General features: G+C 45.5%; 1 protein-coding gene across 3 annotated transcripts in view; it reads right to left on the minus strand.

Moving 5' to 3' along the window:
- The window catches only part of FRMD4A (FERM domain containing 4A), a gene marked incomplete at its 3' end in the record, with an annotated part of 330,271 nt that extends 308,799 nt beyond the window's left edge, over positions 1–21,472 (minus strand). For 2 of the 3 annotated variants that reach the window (XM_082647375.1, XM_082647380.1), the window contains exon 1: positions 21,343–21,449. In XM_082647375.1, coding sequence (XP_082503501.1) covers positions 21,343–21,435 — 93 coding nt within the window. In that variant the 5' untranslated portion in view covers positions 21,436–21,449. Of the gene's footprint in view, positions 1–21,342 lie in introns of all 3 variants that reach the window. The other variant, XM_082647379.1, reaches the window with a different exon arrangement.
- Between the last annotated feature and the right edge of the window lie 694 nt (positions 21,473–22,166).

The following is a 22,166-nucleotide window of genomic DNA, read 5'->3' on the forward strand; positions in this document are numbered from 1 at the left end:
TACATAAAATAGGCAAATAACAAGGACCTACTGTATAGCACAGGGAACTATATTCAATATCTTATAATAATCTATAATGGAAAAGAATCTGAAAAAGAATACATACACGTACATACATACATATACATATATATACATATATATACACACATATATACACACACATATATATATATATATATATATATATATGAAACCGAATCACTTTGCGGTACACTTGAAACTATTACAGCATTGTAAATTAACTATACCGCAATAAAAAAATAAATAAAAAACAATGCTGCTATGAACATCGGTGTACAAATAGCTGAGTCTCTGTTTTCATTTCTTTTGGGTCTATAGCCAGAAATGGAAGGCTGGATCTTCTGATGATTCTATGTTTAATTTTTGAAGGAACTGACATACCCCTAGATAGTAATCTTTTTCACCCACTGCTTCTGCTCTGTCCTGTTCCTGGGTTGCTCCTGAGACAGCCTGGGACCTTCCCTGCAGGCAGACACACAACTGCTGACCTCCAGGACTTGTTTATGTAAACGGGCTCTGCCCAGGTGGCCCTCAGGTGAACCTGTGCTACTTTGCATGCACCTGCCTCAGCTGCCCTGACCTTTACTACGTCTGTTTGATTTGCATTCTCATTCCCAGGCTGGAACCAGAGTCTGGCTCTGAAGCCCAGTGCAGGTGGCACCTGGCGTGGCCCTCACAGTTGCCTCCTCCTGGACCCTCAGCGTGGACCACTCTGCTCATCGTGACCCAAGGGACCTTAGCCATGAGGTGGGCTAGTTCCTCCACTGAAGGCCAAAGGCAAGAAAAGGAAGTTGGGAATGGGCGGTGCCCTCTGAGCAGATCGCACTGGCCTAGGGTATTTTAGCTTCAGGCTGATGCAGGCTGTGACCCCATTGAAATTACCCTGAACATAGGCTGGCTTCTGGTGGTGGGTTTGAGTTAGACTCAGCATCAGGATGTGGACAGATGCAGGAGACGGACTGGGATCCTTTCTGATCTGAAGTAGGGGCCCCAGCTAGAGCAGGGTTAGCAAGACGGCAGCACCTCAGGCTCCAGCTTCCGAGGGAAAGCAGTTGCAGAGCAGGGTCACGGGCACAAGGCCACCGGTTTGGCTTGGGTTTAGGGGGTAACAACTCCAACCCGGGGACTTGAGGGTCCCGGGCACCACCTAAGCCATTGGGTACCAGGCTTCAGAACCGGTAGATGCTTCCTGCGAGTGTGATTAGCCTCCTGGAACTTGGCCAGACTTGACCTGTGCTGATTTAGGAATGGGGTGTTGGCAGCTTTCACATTTGTACCTGGAAGGTCTAGCAAGGTGGGGTCTGACAACCACCAAGTGGCTCCAAATGCAACTCCCCCAGCCCCACTGTGGCCACCGTTCACAGGGACGCCACCACTGGCTTTGGACATCTCCCTTGCCTGGAATGTCAAGTCTGCAGGGCCTGCCTGGATCCTGCCCTATGGACTGCAGCCTCCCTCTCCCCAGGCATCAGCATTTCAGCCAAGTTAGCAACCCTCCCTTACCTGGTCCCTCCATGGACCACTGGTTGCCAACCCTAGCTGGCCCATTAGAGTCAGCCGGGAAGCTTTTATGAAATGCATTTACCTGGGCCCCATCCCTAGAGATTCTGACTTTATGAGTCTGGGGGAGGGAGTCGGTATTACTACTCTTAAAAAAATATCCTAGTCATTCTAACGTACAGCCATAGAAAAGAACCACGGCCACAGACCAACACTGAGTTCCCTGCGTCTTGAAGATGAGCTCCTTTCACTCATAATGTTACCTAAGGGCTCAGGTCAGTGTTCTCACCCTTTAGCTTGCATTAAAATATCTGGAGGATGTGTTCAAACACAGACCTCCAGGCTTCACCCCAGAGTTTTTGACTCAGTAGATCAGGTGTAGGGCCCGGGGATTTGAATTGCTAACATGTTCCCAGGTGAGACCGAAACTCTGGCCCTGGGATTACACTTTCCGAGAGCCACTGATCGAGGCCCATGACACCCCTTGATTCTTGGATTTAGGGTGATGGGGAGAAATGGAAATGAGTCAGTCACGGTTTTTACTGTTTACAATTTCATTCTTGGACATTCTTTTCAGAAGAACTGCCACTTACCTCTGAGCGTCATGGTAGGGGCTAGTAAATGAACTTTTCCCCATTTGGGGAATGGAAAATCAACACTTAAGGATCTTCCACCCAATGATTCCTTGCCCACCACTGCCCCCCCCACCGACCCCCCGAAAGATAATTCAGTAGTTAAAAGAAATATTTTGTTAAAAGGCATCCAAGTTTTCTTCCCACCACAAGGACCTGCTCGTTGACTTGAAAAGCCTGACTCTTAGTAATGCACGTTTATTTCTAAATTAAAACGGTTTCTCACTGATGTGATATTTCAGGACTCGAGTTCCCTAAAGGCAGCCAAACCGAGAGCCTGAATCACTTACTCCTTTGTCTCTGTGGCCGGGAGGGCAGAACATTTCAGAGGTTACAATCTGCCCTCAACAAAGGGCGTTTAGGCTCTTGTTTTAGAAATGAGTGACTCATCTCTGGGTCATTTTCATGTCTCTATCTCCCCTCTCCCCTCTCCCTTAACCACGAGGAAACTGCAGGCGAAATACTCTTCTTTATCTCAATGCACAAAGGACACAAATGGTGCGGATCTGGAGACCTGACTTCCTGTTATTAAGGAGGACATCCTACAATTTCATGGAGCGGGATTTCCAAACAAAGCAGAAAGTCGAACGATTTCAGAGTTTGCTCCCCACCTACAATTAACTAGGTCACAGCTGTAAAGGAAGAGGGAAAAAACATTAAATCACTCCAAGGCAGGAGCACTTGATATCATCCATGGCCGAAAAATAAACACTTCATTTTATTTTTTAAAAGGAAGAGCAATACATCTAACAGAAACATGTACATCTGAGATGCGATAGAAAGTGGAAAAAAACATCTGATCGGACAACAGGCCAGGGCTGGTGTCTCAGGCCTAATTATTTTATTTAATATTTGTACGAAAACTGAGAGGGAAATGGAAATGATCTCCTTCATATATATGAACCATGATCTGCCCTTAATCTGTGCAGAGGACTTCTTAGGATTATGCATAACCCATAAAGATTCCCATTTGGTCATGCAGGGGTTAAAGACTTTTGAAGCCCCAGAATTGTTTCAGGTCCGTTGGACTTCCACATTTGGCAAATGTAAAATTCTCATAGTGGACTCTCTGACCTTGATTGGACATCAAGGCGGGAGGGGCTATTTCCGAGTGGATTAGATATTTAAGAACCCACAGTATCCCAGGAAGGAATACTTTTCAGAAAGGAACATCTCAATGTGCTGTGTCCCTTTCTTTTGCTCTTACGACCCCCTGGCACCATGCGGATTTCATTGCTCATTGAGTGGGCAAGATCGGTGTGAATGTCACTAACCCACTGACCAAAGATAACTCCTTTCTTTCCTGCATCTCAATATGAGAAAATCTATTCCAAGAAGCCCGTCTAAAATACGGTTCCTCATTCACAGATACAGGTATTACACACACACACCAATTGATGGATGTGCTATGGAGTAAAACCTATGAGAGACCCAGCTGAGGTGTCTACACAAAACCAAGGGCTTCCCTGATGACACAGTTGAGTCTCTTACACGTTACGTTTCAAAGCACTGTTTCACTTAGAAAATGACTCTATTCAAGAAGGCTCTTTTGTTGGGATTGATTTCCAGTGTAATTCCATCATCAGTAAATGGTATAATAGAAAAAAAAAATGGGTTAGTGACATTCACACTGATCTTGACCAAACATTTGTATAAAATAGTCATGGTAAAGATGATAGATTGATAGATGGATAGACAGACACGGATTGACAGAGGACAGATAGATGACATGTGAAACAAAGATGGGGAAATAAATCTATGTCCATGTACATCAGTTAGGACACGAGGTACTGAAAATGTCCTCTGTGGACATGTTAGTGCATCTGCACTATTTGGAAGCCTATTAGAAATGCAGGCTCCCAGACCCTACCCCGGAGCTGCTGAATCAGAATCTGCCTTTGACAAGATCCCCAGATGATCCCTTTGTCCATTGATGCTGGAGCAGTGCTGCTTTAGAGCAGAACAGCCTAGAAGAGTGATCTTCTATAACTGGACATCTTTGCCCAAATGAAACTGTGGGTGGAAACACAAATATCTTAGAAGCGGAACTCCTCTGGCTGAGTCAGGGGTGAGTTATCTAAGGCTTCTCGGCCCCCTAGTGGCACCTCCCACCTGCACCAGCAGTTACTTCTACTTCTTTGGGGGAAGCAAGGATGCCTAATGTTTGTATCCTAACACCTACTGTCCCAGAAGACACAGGCCAGCACTTCCTGAACAACATCTAAGCCCTGGCATGTTACGGATACTCAGGCAGTATTAGGTCACTGCTAACAAGTGATTCTGAAGCAAGATTATGTGCAGAAGCACCTAAGGACATAGGAAAAATCAAAGAGAGCAGGCTGATAGCATACTTAATATGCGAGAAAGACAAGGCAAAGAGAGAAACAAAAGTGGCCCTATAGTCAGAGCTACCAGACAAAATACAGGACACCCAGCTGAATTTGAATTTCAGATAAACAACGTGAGACAGACCCACCACTAAAGCACTATTTGTTTGCTGTTTATCTGAAACTCAAATGTAACTGCGCATCTGTATTCTCATTTGCTGAATCTAGCAACCCTCATTCCTTCCTCGAGGACACTCTTCTCTGAAGCTCGGGCCCTCCTTCCAGATTAGACCCCAATCAGATTCCCTCCGGAGAGGTCTCTGCCTGGATTCAAACCCCGGACCTGCCAGTGCTGGCGGTTGTGGGACCCTGGGCAAATGATTTCATCTCTCTCTGTTCTGTCTCCCTCCTCTGTAAAGTGGGGATGCACACGGAAGCCTGCCTCATGGGACTGTTTGGGGGTTAAAGGAGAAATTATCTGTAAGGCACAAAGTAGGAGCTCATTGAATAAATGTACATTGTTGTCTATCTGGTCAAGATCTTGTGGGTTTCAGCAACTTCCTTTCTGTCTGAATTGGCTCCTGGTCATTTTCTCAAAGACCTGAGATCAATCTGCAGAGGGAAGAGAGGGGAGAAGAGGACATGGGGCCTGAAAAACCACAGGAGGATGCTTTCCTCTCCTTTCTGAGGGGCCTGGCCTGGTGCGACCATCTAGTCCCTGCATTTCTGCCCCCTCTCTCCCTGGGGGCCGAGTTGGGGGACGCACTAGGGAAGGGGGGAAGAAAATGTGTCACTTGATATTTGCTCCTTGACCCCGGCTGACCCCGTTAATTGACTGCAGGATGGAAGGAAGTGCGCTCAGGAGACCTTCCTTTGCCAGAGCTTCTTGGCCGGATGTCTTAGCCATCAGGGAGCGATATCTTGCTTCCTTGACAGTCAGCTGAGCAGTGGGCATTCTGATAGCCCGGCAAGGTGGACAAGCCCCAGGACAGTGACATCTTATATTTCAAGGTCAGAAATTCTCAAAAAGCTGCTGAGTACCGGAGCCAGCATTTGGGACGTGTTACTTCTTCCTCTCGGAGTAAACCTGACCACTGAAGCCTCATCGCCTCCCAGCTTTTGTTTTCATCTTTGTTCCCAGGAACGCCAAGATCAGAGACTAGATTCTGGTAATGAACTGTTCTTAAACATTAAACAAATAAAACAAGAAAGCCAAGGTATCGGGGGTGGGGTGGGGCGCAAGTCCCCCCACCACCCAAAGAGGAGATATTGGAGCCAGGTTTCACGGCGGATACTGAGCCAGCGTCCCTCATGGAAATCAAACAATTCTCCCGAAACTGCGATCTGAATGCTGCGGTTTCCCTGAAACTGTGTTCTGGGGTTTCCTCCTCTGCTTGGCACTGACCCAGCACCTGCAGCAGCAAAGCTTTCCCAGGAAGCTATTGTTATTTGTGCATCTGATCATTTACAGCAGAGCACGCTGACAGCAAAATTTAGAAAGGAAGAGAAAAAAGAAGCAGAGGGTGAAAAGGACAAAACGGAGGCTTCCAGCGTCCCGGTGGGAACTTAAAAGCAGAAACACCTCTCTTTTCGGCCCTCAGCACAAGTTAGGACTCTACAGAAGAACCATCCTCAGGCAGAGCTGCAGCCTGTATGGAAGGTGGGCGTCAGACACGGAGATTCAGAATGAGGATGTGCACCTCTGCTCCTCCCCTGGGGATACCGTCTAGAGTGTATTCTCTGATCTTCCCCAGAGCATCCCTCCAGCTGCCACCAAGGAGCTGCACTAAGTTGCTGAGTCCACACAGCACACAATGGAAGGGCTCTGTTTTTCAGGACCAGACATTCCAAACGAATTCATTTCCTTCTGGGAAAAAGCACTGCCTTGTTCGGAGCACGTAGTTCCCAGGGCTCGGCTTACCTGGCAGCATTTTGGACACACCTGTTGGGACCATTAGCCCTGCCAAGAGAAGGGAAGCAGGATGCTTTGTTCTACTTTTACTCCCAGTCGACTCTCTTCCCACTGTGTTGGTTTCCCTTACGGAATCTAACCCAAACAGAAGAGAAAGTTACAGGACTCCACGCTGCTTGGCAGGGAGCAAAATAAATGCACATAAATAGACAGCAGACCCTTTCACAACACGGTTTGGACTGTGTGGGCCCCCTTATATGTGGACTTTTTTCAGTAGTCATATTACAGTACTACACAACCTGTGGATGACGGAATCCACAGATGTGGAATCTTAGATGTGGAGGAATTGTGAATAGAAAGGAACCGCAGATCTGGATGACTAACTATAAATTACACGTGGATTTTCCACTGTGCCAAGAATTGGCTCCCCTAACCCCTGGATTGTTCAAGAGTCAACCGTATATACGGAATAGAAGGGTAAACTAGGAAATTAAGGACACTGTGAGATAGAAAAAAAGAAAAGGACAAAACTGAGTTAAAAGGATGAGATAATGTGAAAAGGCAGCTAGAACAAGCAAGTTGGGCCCCAACTTTAGCTCTGAGTTTCCTGGCGGCAAAGGTAAAAAAGGTAATAGAGAAGAATCACATACGTCTTATTAGCTCCAAAAGGAATGAACAGGATGGACTTTATAGAAGGAATACTGAAAAGCACAAGGAACATTATTTCTGTCATTTTGAAAAAGCCTCAGAAGCATTTTTACCGACGTTTCTTCTGTTGGCTTTCTAAGCAGGGTGGTACCTTACCTACTCTCTGCCTGTCCACAGCCCGGGCTGTGCCCAGACATTGCCCTCGGCTCTGTAAGCGGATCAGAGATTCCTCCAGACTCTTCCTCCTACCTTTGCTCTGAACCTACTTCTTCTCCTCTAATTTCTCTGGTCTCCATCGACCATGTCATTCCAGATTTCTCCAGCTGAAGCCAACCCTTTCGCACTCAGGACCCATTAACCTATCCATGGGGCTTGTTTTAGGGATTCCTGCCACCGGCAAACTCTCATTCCTTGCCTTGGTTTTATATTCTATAAATCCTGCCCACCCCACTCCATGGCCCGCCCAAGTCCTAGCTCTCTTGGCCCGAGTTCAGGCCCAGAATGGGGTGCTGCATGATTGAAGAGAAGGATATCAGCCTTCAATAAGGACGAGTTAAATCTTAACTCAATAAAAGAATCTCAGCCGGCAGCTGAGAACATATGGTCCAGGAATATTGATATTTGATTATTTAACTTCATAAGAATAAAGTAAAAAGGATTGGTAATGAATAGCTACCACATCCCTCGATCTGCTTCTCTTAGGTGTCAGATGTCCCTAGGCAGGCTCTGGTTAAGTGCTGGAGGGCAGGCATTTCACAGTGGCCTCCTCCAGCAAGAGGGAGAAATGAAGATATTCTGAGATTAAAACTAAAGAGAGACATCTCTGCTGTGGGTCCAAGTGAGAGCTGCCACTCAGAAGGGATAGTTGAGAAGCATGCCTTGTATCGTCCCCCCATTGGAGCACCACTCTACCTTGACATCCTGGTAAGATCAAGAATTCCTGTGGGTCGAGCCAATGCCTTCATCAGAAAAGGAACTGTGAATCCATTCAAGCTCTTGCTCAAGGACTTGGCCGAGACCCCAGAATTCTCCTCCATCGAGCATGAATGAGATGATTGAAAATGAAAAAAATTTTAGTTCCGTTGTTACCGGCCAAACACCTGGATCATAAAAGAACCTCATTTTGGCTCTTGTGCAATGTCTGGTTTGGGGTAAGACCACACACTGCTGGTCTGTAAATATGTGCTAGTAGCAAAGTAAACCTCGAGGTGATGGAGCAATTGCTTCATTGGATGAAACTGTTTGATCCCAGAGAACATTTGCCAAAAGCAAAAGAATGTGCTGGCACTTAGATGCCCTATCAGGTCACAGTTAGATCGTAGGTTCAGTAACTTCTTCAGTGCTGTTCCTCTTCCTGGGTAACAAAGCCACGCACTCAGCAAACAGGATGCTGTCTTCCTATTCCCTATAGCTGGAGGACATGCATTCAATTTATTTCAATGTATTTTAAAATTTGCATTTGATCCATCAGAAGAGTTTTCTTTAAAACTCTGATTTAGCAGTAGGATTAGGATGCCAGCTGGAGGGCCTGAGGATCTGCAACAAGATTCATTTTTGTATCGCGATGTCTCCCTTTTATGATAGTCAAGACTGGGAAGAGAGAATACATAGATATTTGGGGTGGAACCGTGCTCATTTCATTGTAGAAGTTGAACACTGGCATCTTGTGGGCCAAATGTAGCCTGTAAACATGCTTTCTTTGGCATGCGGTGTTTTTCTTTAAGCTTGGATTTGTTGCCAGCATATAAAAATTGAGATATTTCATCTCTTTCTCACACACACATATATATATTTTCTTACTTATAAGAAAATTGCGTAAAGATGTCCCTTTGAAAAATCAGAAGATCCAGGAACACCAGCCCCAGTTTCCCCGTGGTGAAGCTGAGTAGTAGGTGTTCATTTGCTAAGATACGAGACCTCCAGTTTGCAAGGTACAGCTTTCCTTCCTGACCTCCATGTATTTGACCTGCTTGACTCCTGTAGTCATCTGAGTTATAATGCCTGTGTAGGGCCCGATTTTATAAGGATGACGAGCATGAATAGAGGCAGCCCAGGATCAAGATGAAGGATGAGGTCCTAAGGGTACCACAGGAGATGGATATTAACTCTTGAAAACAGCCAATTTCTGATGGGTGAGTCTCGGAAGGAGAAAGAAGAGTGTTGCCCTGCACAGGCCCTATTCTAAGACACGTGATACGTGTTTCTCTCATGCCACCTTAAGGCCATTTGACTGAGGGAAAACGGAAGTCACAGAGTCCCGAAGAGCCTTTATTTGCTGTTGGGCTCTTCAGAGGGAACCTCAAAACACACGTCCAGGGATTGTGCTAGAAATAAGGACTACTAAGATGATTAAGAACGGACTCTGGGGCTTCCCTGGTGGCGCAGTGGTTAAGAATCCGCCTGCCAATGCAGAGGACATGGGTTCGAGCCCTGGTCCGGGAAGATCCCACATGCCACGGAGCAACTAAGCCCGTGTGCCACAACTACCGAGCCTGCACTCTAGAGCCCGTGAGCCACAACTACTGAGCCCGCATGCCACAACTACTGAAGCCCGCAAGCCACAACTACTGAAGCCCGCGTGCCTAGAGCCTGTGCTCCGCAACAAGAGAAGCCACTGCAATAAGAAGCCTGCACACCACAACGAAGAGCAGCCTCTGCTCACCGCAATTAGAGGAAGCCCGTGTGCAGCAATAAAGACCCAACGCAGACAAAAATAAATACATAAAATAAACATGAAAAAAAAAAAAGGACTCTGGCCAAGCCAAATGCTGCAGGATTTTGGTATTCACCACGCCCCACCCCCCTGCCCCCAGGTGATGGAATGGGATGGTGTGTGGCCTGGGGACCCCGGCTCCTGTTCCCTGGGAGAGGCCCTCAGGAGGAGGACAGAGCTGCCATCCGGGGGCCCTGGTGTGAGCATATCATTCTATGCTGCTGATTTCGAATCAACGAGTACCCCTTGTGTGTTTCCAGAGGAGTTTTTTCTTTCTGTTGTAGCCCCTCTCCCTAAATGCTCTGCTGCTTGAAAACCCAAAGCTTGGACCCAGCAGCATGGGGGGGGGGTGTTCCCCTTCCTCATTTTTCCCTTAGGTTGACATTTTAACGAGAAGGATTGTAAAACCTGGCGCCCGCATTGCTGCCTACATGGATGGACCTGGCTGTGCAACACGGCAGTGCAGGCGAGGAGATGAAGAGCTTTCTCGGGGCACTGGGCTCTGAGCTCGTCCATACCCAGACACACCTGATTCTGCTTGGAAAATGAAATAGCCTAATTCCCCAACATCAGCCTGGAATCGCGGGAGGGACTCACAACACGTCTGCTTTTAAAGCTTCCCTTTCACTAGTCCGAATTTGACGTTCCTAAAAGGAAGATGAAAGGGGGTGGGGAGGGGAGCTATGCAAGTGCTGACTGGGTGGATATTCTCAGTTGTCCCAGGTGGAAACCCTTTGATTGACGGGATCCACATAAAGGGCTATGTTCCCATTACTAAAGGCTGTTACCGTCCTTCAGCCCAACTGGCAGATAAGACCAAGATTTTCTTCTGTAAGAAACACCACGAAAACCCAATGATTCAGAACCTGATGTCAAAGATGTGATTTCTTGCAGTTCGATCCAAATCCATTTGCTTTTACAGACCAGGTCTAAACCCCAACATTCAGGGTTCAAACCAGGACCTGCTCGTTTCAGGCATTTCGTAGCTGGCTCAGCCCTAAATTATACTTTCTAAATCTATTCTGGGACTCGGGTGGGTTATGAAGCTCTGACACACGATAGCAGCAACCCATTTTTAAAATATTTTCAGAAGCGAAACAGAACAAAACAAAGCAAAAGAAAAGAGGTTTTCTTCAGAGAGATCTCAGGAAAGCTAAGGCGGAGCGGTGGGGTACTGGCTTTTGACGCAGGTGATCAACGTAAGATGTTGAAGTCTGTCTTTCATCTTCTCTCTTGCCTTTTTCTTTCCGCTGGACTAGCTCTAAGGGACTGATTGCAGTTTTATTTTTCTGACACAGTGGTTTAAGTTGAGGGCTGTTTAAAACAGGAGCACTGAGTTTCTAGGATGCTGTAGGGAAGAAGGTTTGCTACTGGCCTTGGCTGTCATAACTTTCACCCATTATTCCTTATCCTGGTGTCTACTTGCTTGTTCCAGGACTGACCTCAGGTTGAGTAAGAATCGTCCTGAGAGTTTCTTCCTTTTCCTGTCTCCATTATTTCCCCCTCCCTATGCTGTGCTCTTTTCTCTACCTCACTGGTGCCTTTTTTTTTTTTTTTCTTTTCTGGAAAGCTATACTTCCGGTACCATTCTCAAATTTTAGTCCACGTTATAACCCTCAGAGGTTCAGATTCAGTATGTCTGGGGAGAGACCGTGCATCTATGGGTTTAGAGAACACACGGGTGATTCTTCTTATTTTTTTAACGTCTTTATTGGAGTATAATTGCTTTACAATGGTGTGTTAGTTTCCACTTTATGACAAAGTGATCCCGGGTGATTCTGACGCACACAGCTTGCACACAAGCTCTTTCATGACACAGCAATCAGATGACTTCTTAGTCCGTATCGCACTTGATCACCAGCAGCATTGGATAGTCCAACATTCCCTTCTGAGAATTTCTCTTCAATTCTCTTTGCACCTCACTGGACGCACTTATTTGTCTTTCTTTGCTGGTTCCTCCTCCTGGAAATGATCTCTAAACTTGGGTCCAGCCCTGTGATATTTCTTTGTGCCACCAGCCAGGTAACATCACCTAGTCTTGTGGCTATTAACACTATCCTCCAAGGGTATACCAGAAAATGTTCAACCATTGACTCCCCAGAAAAAAAAAGCCCTGATTTGTAATGTTTGCCAGTTTCCACGGTGTAAATTCTCCCATCACGGCGCATTTCAACCTGCCCACATGTGGTCACTGCATGTGGCGTTAGGAAGAGATGTACACGGTCAGCTCTTCAGAGCCTGGGATAAGTCAGCTCTGTCATCCCCCGGATTACCGTCCACATTTATATCTCCAGTCCAGACTCTTGCCTAAACACCAAACGTGTTTTTAACATCCTCCGTTTGCGTTTTTAACTATCATCTCAAGTTTAACACATCCAAGCGGAACCCCTCATCTCCCCGGCCCTGCTGTCATCCCCCCAAGCAGGTCCTGCAGTGCTCCCCATCTCAGCGGCAACTCCACTCTCCAGCTGCTCAAGATGAGGATTCCTCTTCTTGGTTCCTCTTCCCCTATCACCCAATCCATCGGCCAATCCTGTCAATTCTACACGGCAGACCAATCCAGGATCCATTCATTTCTCACCACCTCCAGAGTTAGCACTTCTCATCAGGATTCTTACACTCATGACCTAATGAGTCGCCTGCTTCCATGCCTCGTTGCCTATCAGCCTAGTAGCTGCAGGGACTCCTTTAACACATGTCAGCTGAGATCATCCTTCTTTCCCCAAACCACTCATCTCCTTCTGTCCTGCTCAGAGTAAAACCCCGAAGCCCTTATCATGGCCTGAGCAGCCCTCTGTCACACGGGCCCCTAACGCTTCCCTGTCCGCGGCTCCTCGCCGCTTACCCCCGGCCCGCCCCCCTTTACTCCTCAGATCCATCAGGTGTGCTCTTGCCTCACACCCGTGCATGTGAAGCGTCCTCTGCCCGGCGTGTTCTCCCCCCAGATGGCCGCATATGCCCTGCTCCCTTTTACTTCTTCAAGCCTCACCTCCGATACCACTTTAACAGAGAGCCACATCGGAGAAAATGCAGCCCACCCTCCTCTCCTCCCTCCTTATCCTGCTGTGTATTTCCCTAAAGGCCTTAGCCCCAATTACAGTCATCCCTGGGTATCTGAGGGGGATTAGTTTCAAGACCCTCGCAGAGACCCAGATCCACGGATGCTCAAGTCTCCTCTATAAGGTGGCACGGTACACAGTACTTCAACCTCCTGTATCTGCAGGTTCCACGCCAGCGTAAAAGGGAGGCCCGCCGCAGCATGAAAGCAGAGATTCTGTTACAGCCCCTGGGCCTACAACACTGCCTGGCATGTAGTAGGTATTAAATAAAAATCTGTAGAATTAAAAAACAGAGTGCTGGGTCCTAGATATTAGATCCTCTGGGGTATTTATCTTCTGAGACTGATTTTTTTTAATTGAAGTTGAACCATGTTTTCTAGAAATGATTAATATACTTTTAAAAGCCTCATTGGCTTTCCTGATTAATGTTCCAATAGAGGGACGGGAAGAACCGTTTGGAAGCAACCTATCCATGTGGAAATGTGACCTTGGCACGTTTGAGAAAACTCAGCAGGCAGTGGAGGAAAATGATCAGGGGCATATTTATGGACTATCTTGAAATATACACACAGATTCTGATTGGGAAGGAAAACGGCTGCCCACATACTCAGAAGGGTTAATTGTGTAGAGATTTCAAGAAGTTTTTCTTTCTTTTTCCCACTCTTTTTTAGATTCTTTTCTCATATAGGTCATTACTGAGTATTGAGTAGAACAAGAAGTTTTTCATGAGCAAGTTCTCTACCAAGAAGACCTAGCATCCTAAACTGAGTCACTTTGTTAGAACTGATAGTGACACAAATATTTATCGGCATAAGAAATGCAGGCACTCTGCAACCCTATTCTTTGAGTGACAATTCTGTTTGAGTTTATGACCATAAAAACATTCTTTTCATTCATCTATTCACATTCATTTAATAAATGTATAATCACGCTGTACCAGGCATGGCTCTAGGCTCTGGGACTTAGTAGAAAAACTGATCAAGTCCTTTGAAGCAGTTAGTAATTGAGTGACCAGGAAGGGAAAAGAAAAAAGAATGAAAAATCCACAGATGTGATTCATCCACTCCCAGATTAGGAAACACAGATCCCCCCGCATGGCAGGGTTTCTCCTATATTGCTTCCTACACATAAGACGCTATCGTTCTCAGAGGCGCATTGATAAATCAGTAGAAATAAAAGTGGATTGTTTTCAACTATGTGTTCAAAGAAACTCTTATATCACACAGGTGGATGGCATTCACTCTGCTAGAGCAATTTATAAGAGATCTGCTTTCAAAATACCTACAGAGAGGGTCCTGCGAATACAGGATTGATTTTATGAACGTGGCTGCAAGATGGTGGGTTGAAATACACCCGGAAGGGGCTTTGTCCCTGCTCCAGTGGACAAGAACTTTGCTGGACTGGGTGTTTCTGATCTCAAATTATCTAAAAGGAAGTCCTGTATGGTACTAGCCACTATGACTTCAGAAGGCTGTGTTCAACTATCCAGAAAGTGACCTCAAAGTGTTGGACACTTCATAGGATGTCCCAGGTATATGAACACACTTTCAAAAGATGAAGTTTTTTTTTTCCTATTGAGAATGACACTCTTGACTAAAAATCCAACACAACTGACTCCTTTATTTCCTTTTTATGTGAAGACACCAGAAAGCACAGGAACTAGCTAATTTCTTTAAGCTAGCATCTTGCCCAGACAATCCATCTTGGCAATAGTCTCCCGTTGGGGCAGTGGTTGTCAATGTGGCCACACAGTAGAATCAGTGGGCGCTTAACTACTGATGATGCCTGGGTCCCTTCTCCAGACATGCTGACATTCATTGGTCTGGGGTACAGCTTGGGTGTTGGGATTTTTAAAGCTTCCCAGGTGCTTCCAGAGTGAAGCCAAGGTTGAGAAGCACTGCTGTAGGATGAGTGATGTCATCTGACCCAAGACATTAAAGAGAGTCCTAAGAAGGATTCAGGACCTGGGGATGAGTAGTCTAAAGAGGGAAGCCATCACCTAGTTTCATGCTGAGCTTGAGAGTTGCAGTTCGGGGCAGGATGGTGAGGTTCCTGGGAGTCTTGACCATTTCAAGAGAGATTTCCAGTCCTGCTTTCCCCACCAGCCTGAGGAATGAGAACCCTGGAGTGGTACCCAGTAGAGGGACAGCCTTTCCATTATGCCATCTCATTCTGGCCAGGATGAGAAGGCATTGGTTTAACTTGACATGAGCTGCTGTGAGAAATAAAATAAAGGTTGGTGCACCGATCTGGGGGTCACTTAAAATCACACGGGACTAATCAATGTGGAGAACACGGCCTTCAATGCAGCCCGTGAACCCGAGAATCGGAGTCCCTGAGATAGTGCGTGTTCTTTCTCCTCCAGAGAGGTGTATATTTATAGAAAGGATAAAACCTATGCAGGATGAGGGGGCTGGATAATAGTATGTGTGGATAAATACACTGATCTGTCTGAACCGTTTCTGGGCTGTCTGCTTTCCATGGTAATACACATCCGCTAAAAGCCGTCTGCTGTATGTGTTTTTGCTAAAGTCTCACACTTCCCTGCATGAATACATCAGAATGTAAGCACCACACACTCCACGACAGAGACTCTGTTGTATTCTGAATTTCTAAGTTATGCAGCTTAGCAGCTGTGATAATGTAACGGTTTGCAAAATAATAGACAGGCCACACGTCAACCTGGAATAACACGTCAAATAATGAATAATGTGGGTGCAAAAAGGTTTAATTTACACTGTGTTAAAAATACTGCTCCAGAAATACCACACCAATGCAGTCTTTCCAGGACAAAAAAAACCCAAACCAAACCAAAACAAAAACCCCTTTTACTTAGATATTTAAATAACTGTGGTAAAAGAGAATGCTTTCTTATTTATTTTTTTCAAGAAAAGTGTCCAATTCCTATTACTCTGTGAAGAGACATATAATGAATCTGATTCCTTGTTCACATACACACATTGTTCCCCTTCAAGATATGTCTCAGATTTCAGAATAAACAGGAGAAAAGCATTCGTCTCCTCAGTCTGTATTAACATGTAAGTGTGGACACATTTTCCACCAGCGAAACTGGGGCTGGTGGTCGTTTAACATAAGATGTGAGGCTGTTCCTGTTTATGTTTTCATTCTGATCCTCTTCCCAGATTTTCTCCCTGAGGGAAGTTTCTAGCAACTTTCAGATTTCAATCATTCTCTCATCTAACGAATGTTTCGCCCTCCTGCTAGGAACCAGGGGCTGAAATGTGTTCCCCGCCCTCAAGGAGCTTGTCATCATGGGTGTGGAGGAAACAGGCAGCAGGCAGATTCAATGCAGTGTCATTTGTGTTATTGTAAGGGAGACACAGAGAGCTCTGAGAGCCTGAAGGAAGGAAGAGCCGTTATTCATACTTGGGGAGGGGGTGGGTACCCGGAAAGGCTTCCGACAGGATGTTATCTTTAGGCTGAAGTGTGGGAATCGGAAGTCAAGAAGGCGGAGGGAGCATGCAGTGTGTGTCAAGCCTACAGAAGCACAAGCAAAGGCCCTGTGGCAAGGGAGAGCACGGTAGTTTGGAGGAACTGCAGATGTGTTCAGTATGGTTGGAGTGTACGATACCCGGGGGAAAGGATGGGGAGAGACCAGCTGGAGAGGGTAGCAGTGTCCCGATTACGGAGGGCCTTATAATTATGTTCAGACATTTGTACTTATCTTGAGGCAGGGATTTTAAGTAGACAAGTGGAAGATGATGGAGGCCTGAACCAAGAAATGGGAAGGAGGAGTTAGACATGATTAGATGGCGGACCCCAGGGAAAGGGAAGAGGCAGGGAAGAGGCCTGGGTTCTCACGTGGGTGCTTAGACGGCTGGTGGTGTGGAAGGAATTGGAGCAGGACTGTGGGTAAGAGCATGAATTCCACCTTGAACATGCTGAATATGAGGGATTGAGAGCCTCAAGAGAAGAGAGACGTCTGGTCCACCCTGGGTCGTCCGGACCCAGGATACGTGGGTCTGGATGACAGAGAGGATAAATCAGTGGGGAGGTGGGCATCCTTAATAAACACACACACTAAAACAGTGTGTGCTGGGCCACATACAGCTTGGCCCGCTTACTCCCAGGTTTTTGACCTATAACGGTAATCTCCAATGTGAAACAATTTCCTCATATTGTAGGGTCATAGAAACTCAATACAACATTCTCCCCATCTCCAAAGCAAACTCCCCCCTAAAAGGTCCACCTTTGCTCTCTCCTTAACTCATTTATATGTTATGTTCTTACATTCTCAGAATTTTCCCTGAAGTTCATTTTTACCTTACCAGCTCGAGAAGGAAAAGACCCTACTGAAGTACCTGGGCTTGAGTAAGCTTACTTACTTGGCACTGGTGTACAATGAATTTGAAACACTCTATTTTTTATGTCTTACATAAAATTGGGGGTTCAAGGGATGTTATCACCAGGAAATACTTCTGTCTTGGCTTTATTGGGTGAATATCCCTTAAAGGACATCTTTGGGTGACAGTAAGTGTGACTAAGAATGTATGTAAAAGGCTACTGGTTATTAAAAATACAAGCCAAGTGTTCCTCTACTCAAAGTCAAACTTCAAAAATATGCCTATCAAATGGAAATTGGTGCAGCCACTAGGAGAAACAGTGTGGAAGTTCCTCAAAAAATTAAAAATAGAACTACCATATGATCCAGCTATTCCACTCCTGGGCATTTATCTGGACAAAACTATAATTTGAAAAGATACGTGCACCCCTATGTTCATAGCACTATTTACAATAGTCAAGACATGGAAACAACTTAAATGTCCATCGACAGATGAATGGGTAAAGAAGACGTGGTACATATATACAATGGAATACTACTCAGCCATAAAAAAGAATGAAATAATGCCATTTGTAGGAACATGGATGGACCTAGAGATTATCACACTAAGTGAAGTAAGTCAGAAAAAGACAGACAAATACCATATAATATCACTTATACGTGGAATCTAAAATATGACACAAATGAACCTATCTACGAAACAGAAACAGATACACAGACTTAGAGGACAGACTTGTGGTTGCCAAGGGGTGGGGTGGGAGAGGGATGGATTGGGAGTTTGGGATTAGCAGACGCAAACTCTTATATAGAAAATGGATAAACAACAAGGTCCTACTGTATAGCACAGGGAACTATATTCAATACCCTGTGATAAACCATAATGGAAAAGAATATGAAAAAATATCTATTTTTAATATAAAAAGTTATATATATAAAAATATATAACTGAGTCACTTTGCTGTACAGTCGAAAGGAACACAACACTGTAAATCAACTATACTTCAATAAAATAAATTTTAAAAATATGCCCGTCATTAATGATTACCTTCTTTCTGCACGCCATGTATCATGGTAGGGCCTTACACACATCACCTCTAAGCCTTAATAACCGTCCTCAAGGATAGATAGTGCAGATGAATAAACCAGGCTGAGAAAGCCCGAGTCACTGCCAAAGTCACGCAATTAGTGGGCAGTGAGGCTCTTGTTTCTTGGGACAGTGTGGCTGCAAGCCCCACCCTTTCCACCCCACTTGGCTGCCTCCTGTTGCACCTGAATCACCTTCATTACTTATTCTGGAGCTGGATTAGAGCCCTATTGTATTGACTTATAACAGTTTCATTTCTATAAACCTCAGATCTCCTATCTCCAAACACAGCATCTTAGATTTCTTTTTCTGCCGTGCCTAGTATGGTGATGGGTTGGTTGATGGTTGTCTGTGAAAACATATGAACAAGAACCAGGCTTGGTCAACCAGCCTGAGTATGTTGTAATCAGGATTTGACGGCTGTCTAAGCAGCAGAGTTAGAAAGGTGCATTTCTGTTTTTTCTACTCAACTTCCAGGCAGTTGGAAAACAGAAGCCATTGCTTAATCCTGGACACGTAAGGGCCCATGACTGTCAGTGCGCTAGGTCATGAGTTCTTCTCTTTGGTTGTCAGCATCTCTGCCTTTGGTAAGTTTCCTTTCCTGTGAAGTACTAGTGACAGGTTGGCTATAACCCATTTCTCAGGGCCAGGCTGCAATGTTGAAGTTCCCTCAGGGAGCAAAGGTGATGAAACACTGGCTCAATGGCAGGGATGTAAGATACCAGGTCCCTAGTTTGAGGTCCTGCTCTGTCCTTGACTGTATGTCCCCAAACAGAAGATTAAACCTCCACATGCCCTGGTTTCCCTGTTCATACAGGACAAGGGTAATAATCCCCATTCTCTGTGTCTCATTAGCAGCTCACGATCGTAAAGGGAGGTAACAGATAAGAAAGTGCATTGGGGCGAAGGTGTTATAGAAATGCAAGGTCTTACCATCATTAAATATCATGAGACCATAGGAATCACTCGGATGTCTGGCGCACTCTAGGCTGCAGACATAACTGAGAAAACTGTTGCTGCTTTTAATTCAGGGAGTCCTAAGAAAAGAACGCTGCTTCTCAGTGTCGGCCCTGAAAGCAGATGACATTTCTCACCTTTCCTGCCCCCCCTTTTATATAAATAGATGACGCTGATTGTGAAAGTTGTCATAAAACCAGCGATGGCACAAAATATCCAATTGAAATCGACATGACGTCACATGTTCCAATTAGTCTCACTCTTCCCCATGGTGGAGGCTGAGAGGGTAGCCTCGTAGGAACGCAAGGGAACTCTTCTTGTGAGTGATGCTGTCTCAGCCCTACCACTTCACAGCTGGCAATGAAGATTAACAGGACATCTGATGCTCCAGCGATGGACGTGCTTCTCTTAAGGGCCTAGACTTTTTCAGATCAGACTCCTAAGACACTGGTGTGTGCCCAAGGACAGGACATAGGTCTGTGTCTTGAATGTCAGTATACACCAGCACATACAACAACAGACAGGTTCTGTATCTGACACTGTGTTCATATACTGTCAGTTCTTCTTAAACGAATAACGGAAATGGTACGTGAATACATCTGGATTTATGAAACATACATGATTCATGAAACAGCCATCTGGAGATTCTAATGGTTAAATAGGTTACTCTGGACTCTTTGTGCAAATGTGCAGGGTAATTCTCTCCTTAGTTTTGTCACGTGGTGCAACTCCAGTACGGGCAACTCACATTTCCAAGGGAGTTTTTGTGAACAGAACGTATTATATAAATTTAGTTACCATACAGGAAAAAAAAATTTCACTGGAACCTAAAATCACATTCAAGATAAGCTACATTTGTAAATATAATGATCGATTTGCAAATTTTCCTCTAACAGTTGGTCCTATACTGTAAAACTCTTGGTATAAAAGGGAGCACGCATTAGGCCCTGAATACATTTAAGCTGATGACCCTGACATGGAGCCCAAGAAATATGTCTCAGAAGAAAGACCTACACACGGCCAGAATAGGAAGAGAAGTTTCTTCCATTACTACTCAAATGGCAGAACAAAATGTAACTCATCAGACGTCAGGAGGTCAACCCCACCTGGAAATCTCGATAGTTTTAAAGTCCCTCGTGGTTTTAAAGCTTGACTCACGTTCTCCGTAAATTTAAAAATCACTGAGTAGTCAGTATACAAACCAGAAAGAGTCGCTTGAATTAAATGCCTTCCCCTTTATAAGACGCGGCAGGTCGCTCATCTATCACGACAGCAGGTTTGTGAGGCTCTCTGCCTTATTGATTTTAGATTACACCTTAACCTAAAATGTCTAAGCAGACATCCACAGCCCACAGAGGGATCCGCCACCATGCAAACAGGGGCTTTGGGGGTTTCTGAGACCCGCAAACCATTCCACCCCTGCGTGAGTACAGGCGCTGTCCCCACGTGAATGAGCCCAACGTCCTGAGGACGATCAGATTGGCATTAACTACCGTCATCCCCCAAACTACATTAGTCACTCTGGAGGAGGACAAATCCCTGTTATTGGTTTACAGCATCTTCTCTGCCAGGTGCTACCGTAAAGTAAGTATGTTTTCAGAAAATGAACAGAGAGCCACAATCCATGATGGTAAAAAACCCCAAATGACAGCAAGGTATTTGAAACAGTACAACCACAACTAAACAACAGAGGGGATTTTAATCAACCAGGTGCATCATTGAAACCCTCAAAGCGTCACAGCCCCTTGTCATCATCATCTCCTTTGCAGACACTGTTACTCAGCAGAGGAAAGGAAATTGGCAGCCCTGCTGCACCAGTGAATCCGTTTCACTAAACGGAGAGGAAAACAGGTTTTGCAGCCCAAAGCTTTTCTCAGCGAGCACTCTCATCGTCCATGCTCTTTCCAGAGGGCAGAGTCCCTACCCCAATCTTTTCTCTTATGTTTCATCTCTAACAGTCCCAACCCCCATGCACAGCCGACCAACATTTGTTTCAAATTTCTCATCATTATCTACAAAGAAAAAAAATTACATATGCCATAGTATTCTCCAGTCGCAGGAATTTGAATTTTTCAGGAAAACATGACTACCAGAAGGGATGCTATGTACGACGAAAAGAAACCTCTCCCTTTCTTTGGAGCAATTGCTCGGGGGAAGAACAAACAGCCCGCCACGTCGCTTACCCTCTCCACGCTGCGTCTTCTCAGAGATCCATAAGGAATTTTCAGTAAAAGTCTCTGGGATCTATTCGGAGCCACTGCAGCCTGAACCACCATGGTGTAGAGCCGTGGGTGAGTGTGTGTGTGTGTGTGTGCACGCGCGCGCGTGTTCCCAGCCAAGGGAGAGACGGAGGCGTCCTCAAAACTGGGAAACTCCTGGAGGTTTCCCAAATATCAAATAACTGAAAGAGTTTTTTTTCTTCCGACCGATGAGCCAAGATGTGGTGTGTCAGGAGGTGGGGGGATGGGGAAAGAAGAAAAAGAGCCCAAGTTCTGCAACTTCAGCGCGTCTCCCGCAGCACAGCCCAGCTTCCTCCTGTCTGCCCCTGCCTGTCAGTCAGTCCCTCGGTGAGTCTGCACGTCCTAGGGGTGGGCAAATGACGCTTCTGGGGAGAGTGATCCAGAAATGTCAACTTTGCTTCTCGTGGCTGCAGACGGTAACCAGGTCAGTTGTCTAATCGAAGCCCTATCAGACGTATTATTCATTCCATCACGTGACTCCAAAGCCCCTTGGCCATACAGTAGGTCACATGCTCACCTTAAAAAGACTAGTTGGAATATCACCATCTGGTGTAGAGATTAATGTGTAATCCTGCATTCTGATTTCACTCTCTTCTGGACACAGGAAAAATATTTGAAGGGCAGTGACATAACACAGTGGGGACTTGGTGGGGAAACGCTCTTCGCAGTCATAAATTATAAGTATGACCCTGAGCATCAGACAGGCATATTTTTTCCTTCCTGCTTTCCAACGGATAGAAAATAAATGTAGGCATACAGTTAATTAT

The sequence above is a fragment of the Grampus griseus genome, assembly GCF_964374135.1.
Source record: "Grampus griseus genome assembly, chromosome: 2".
Lineage (NCBI taxonomy): Eukaryota > Metazoa > Chordata > Mammalia > Artiodactyla > Delphinidae > Grampus > Grampus griseus.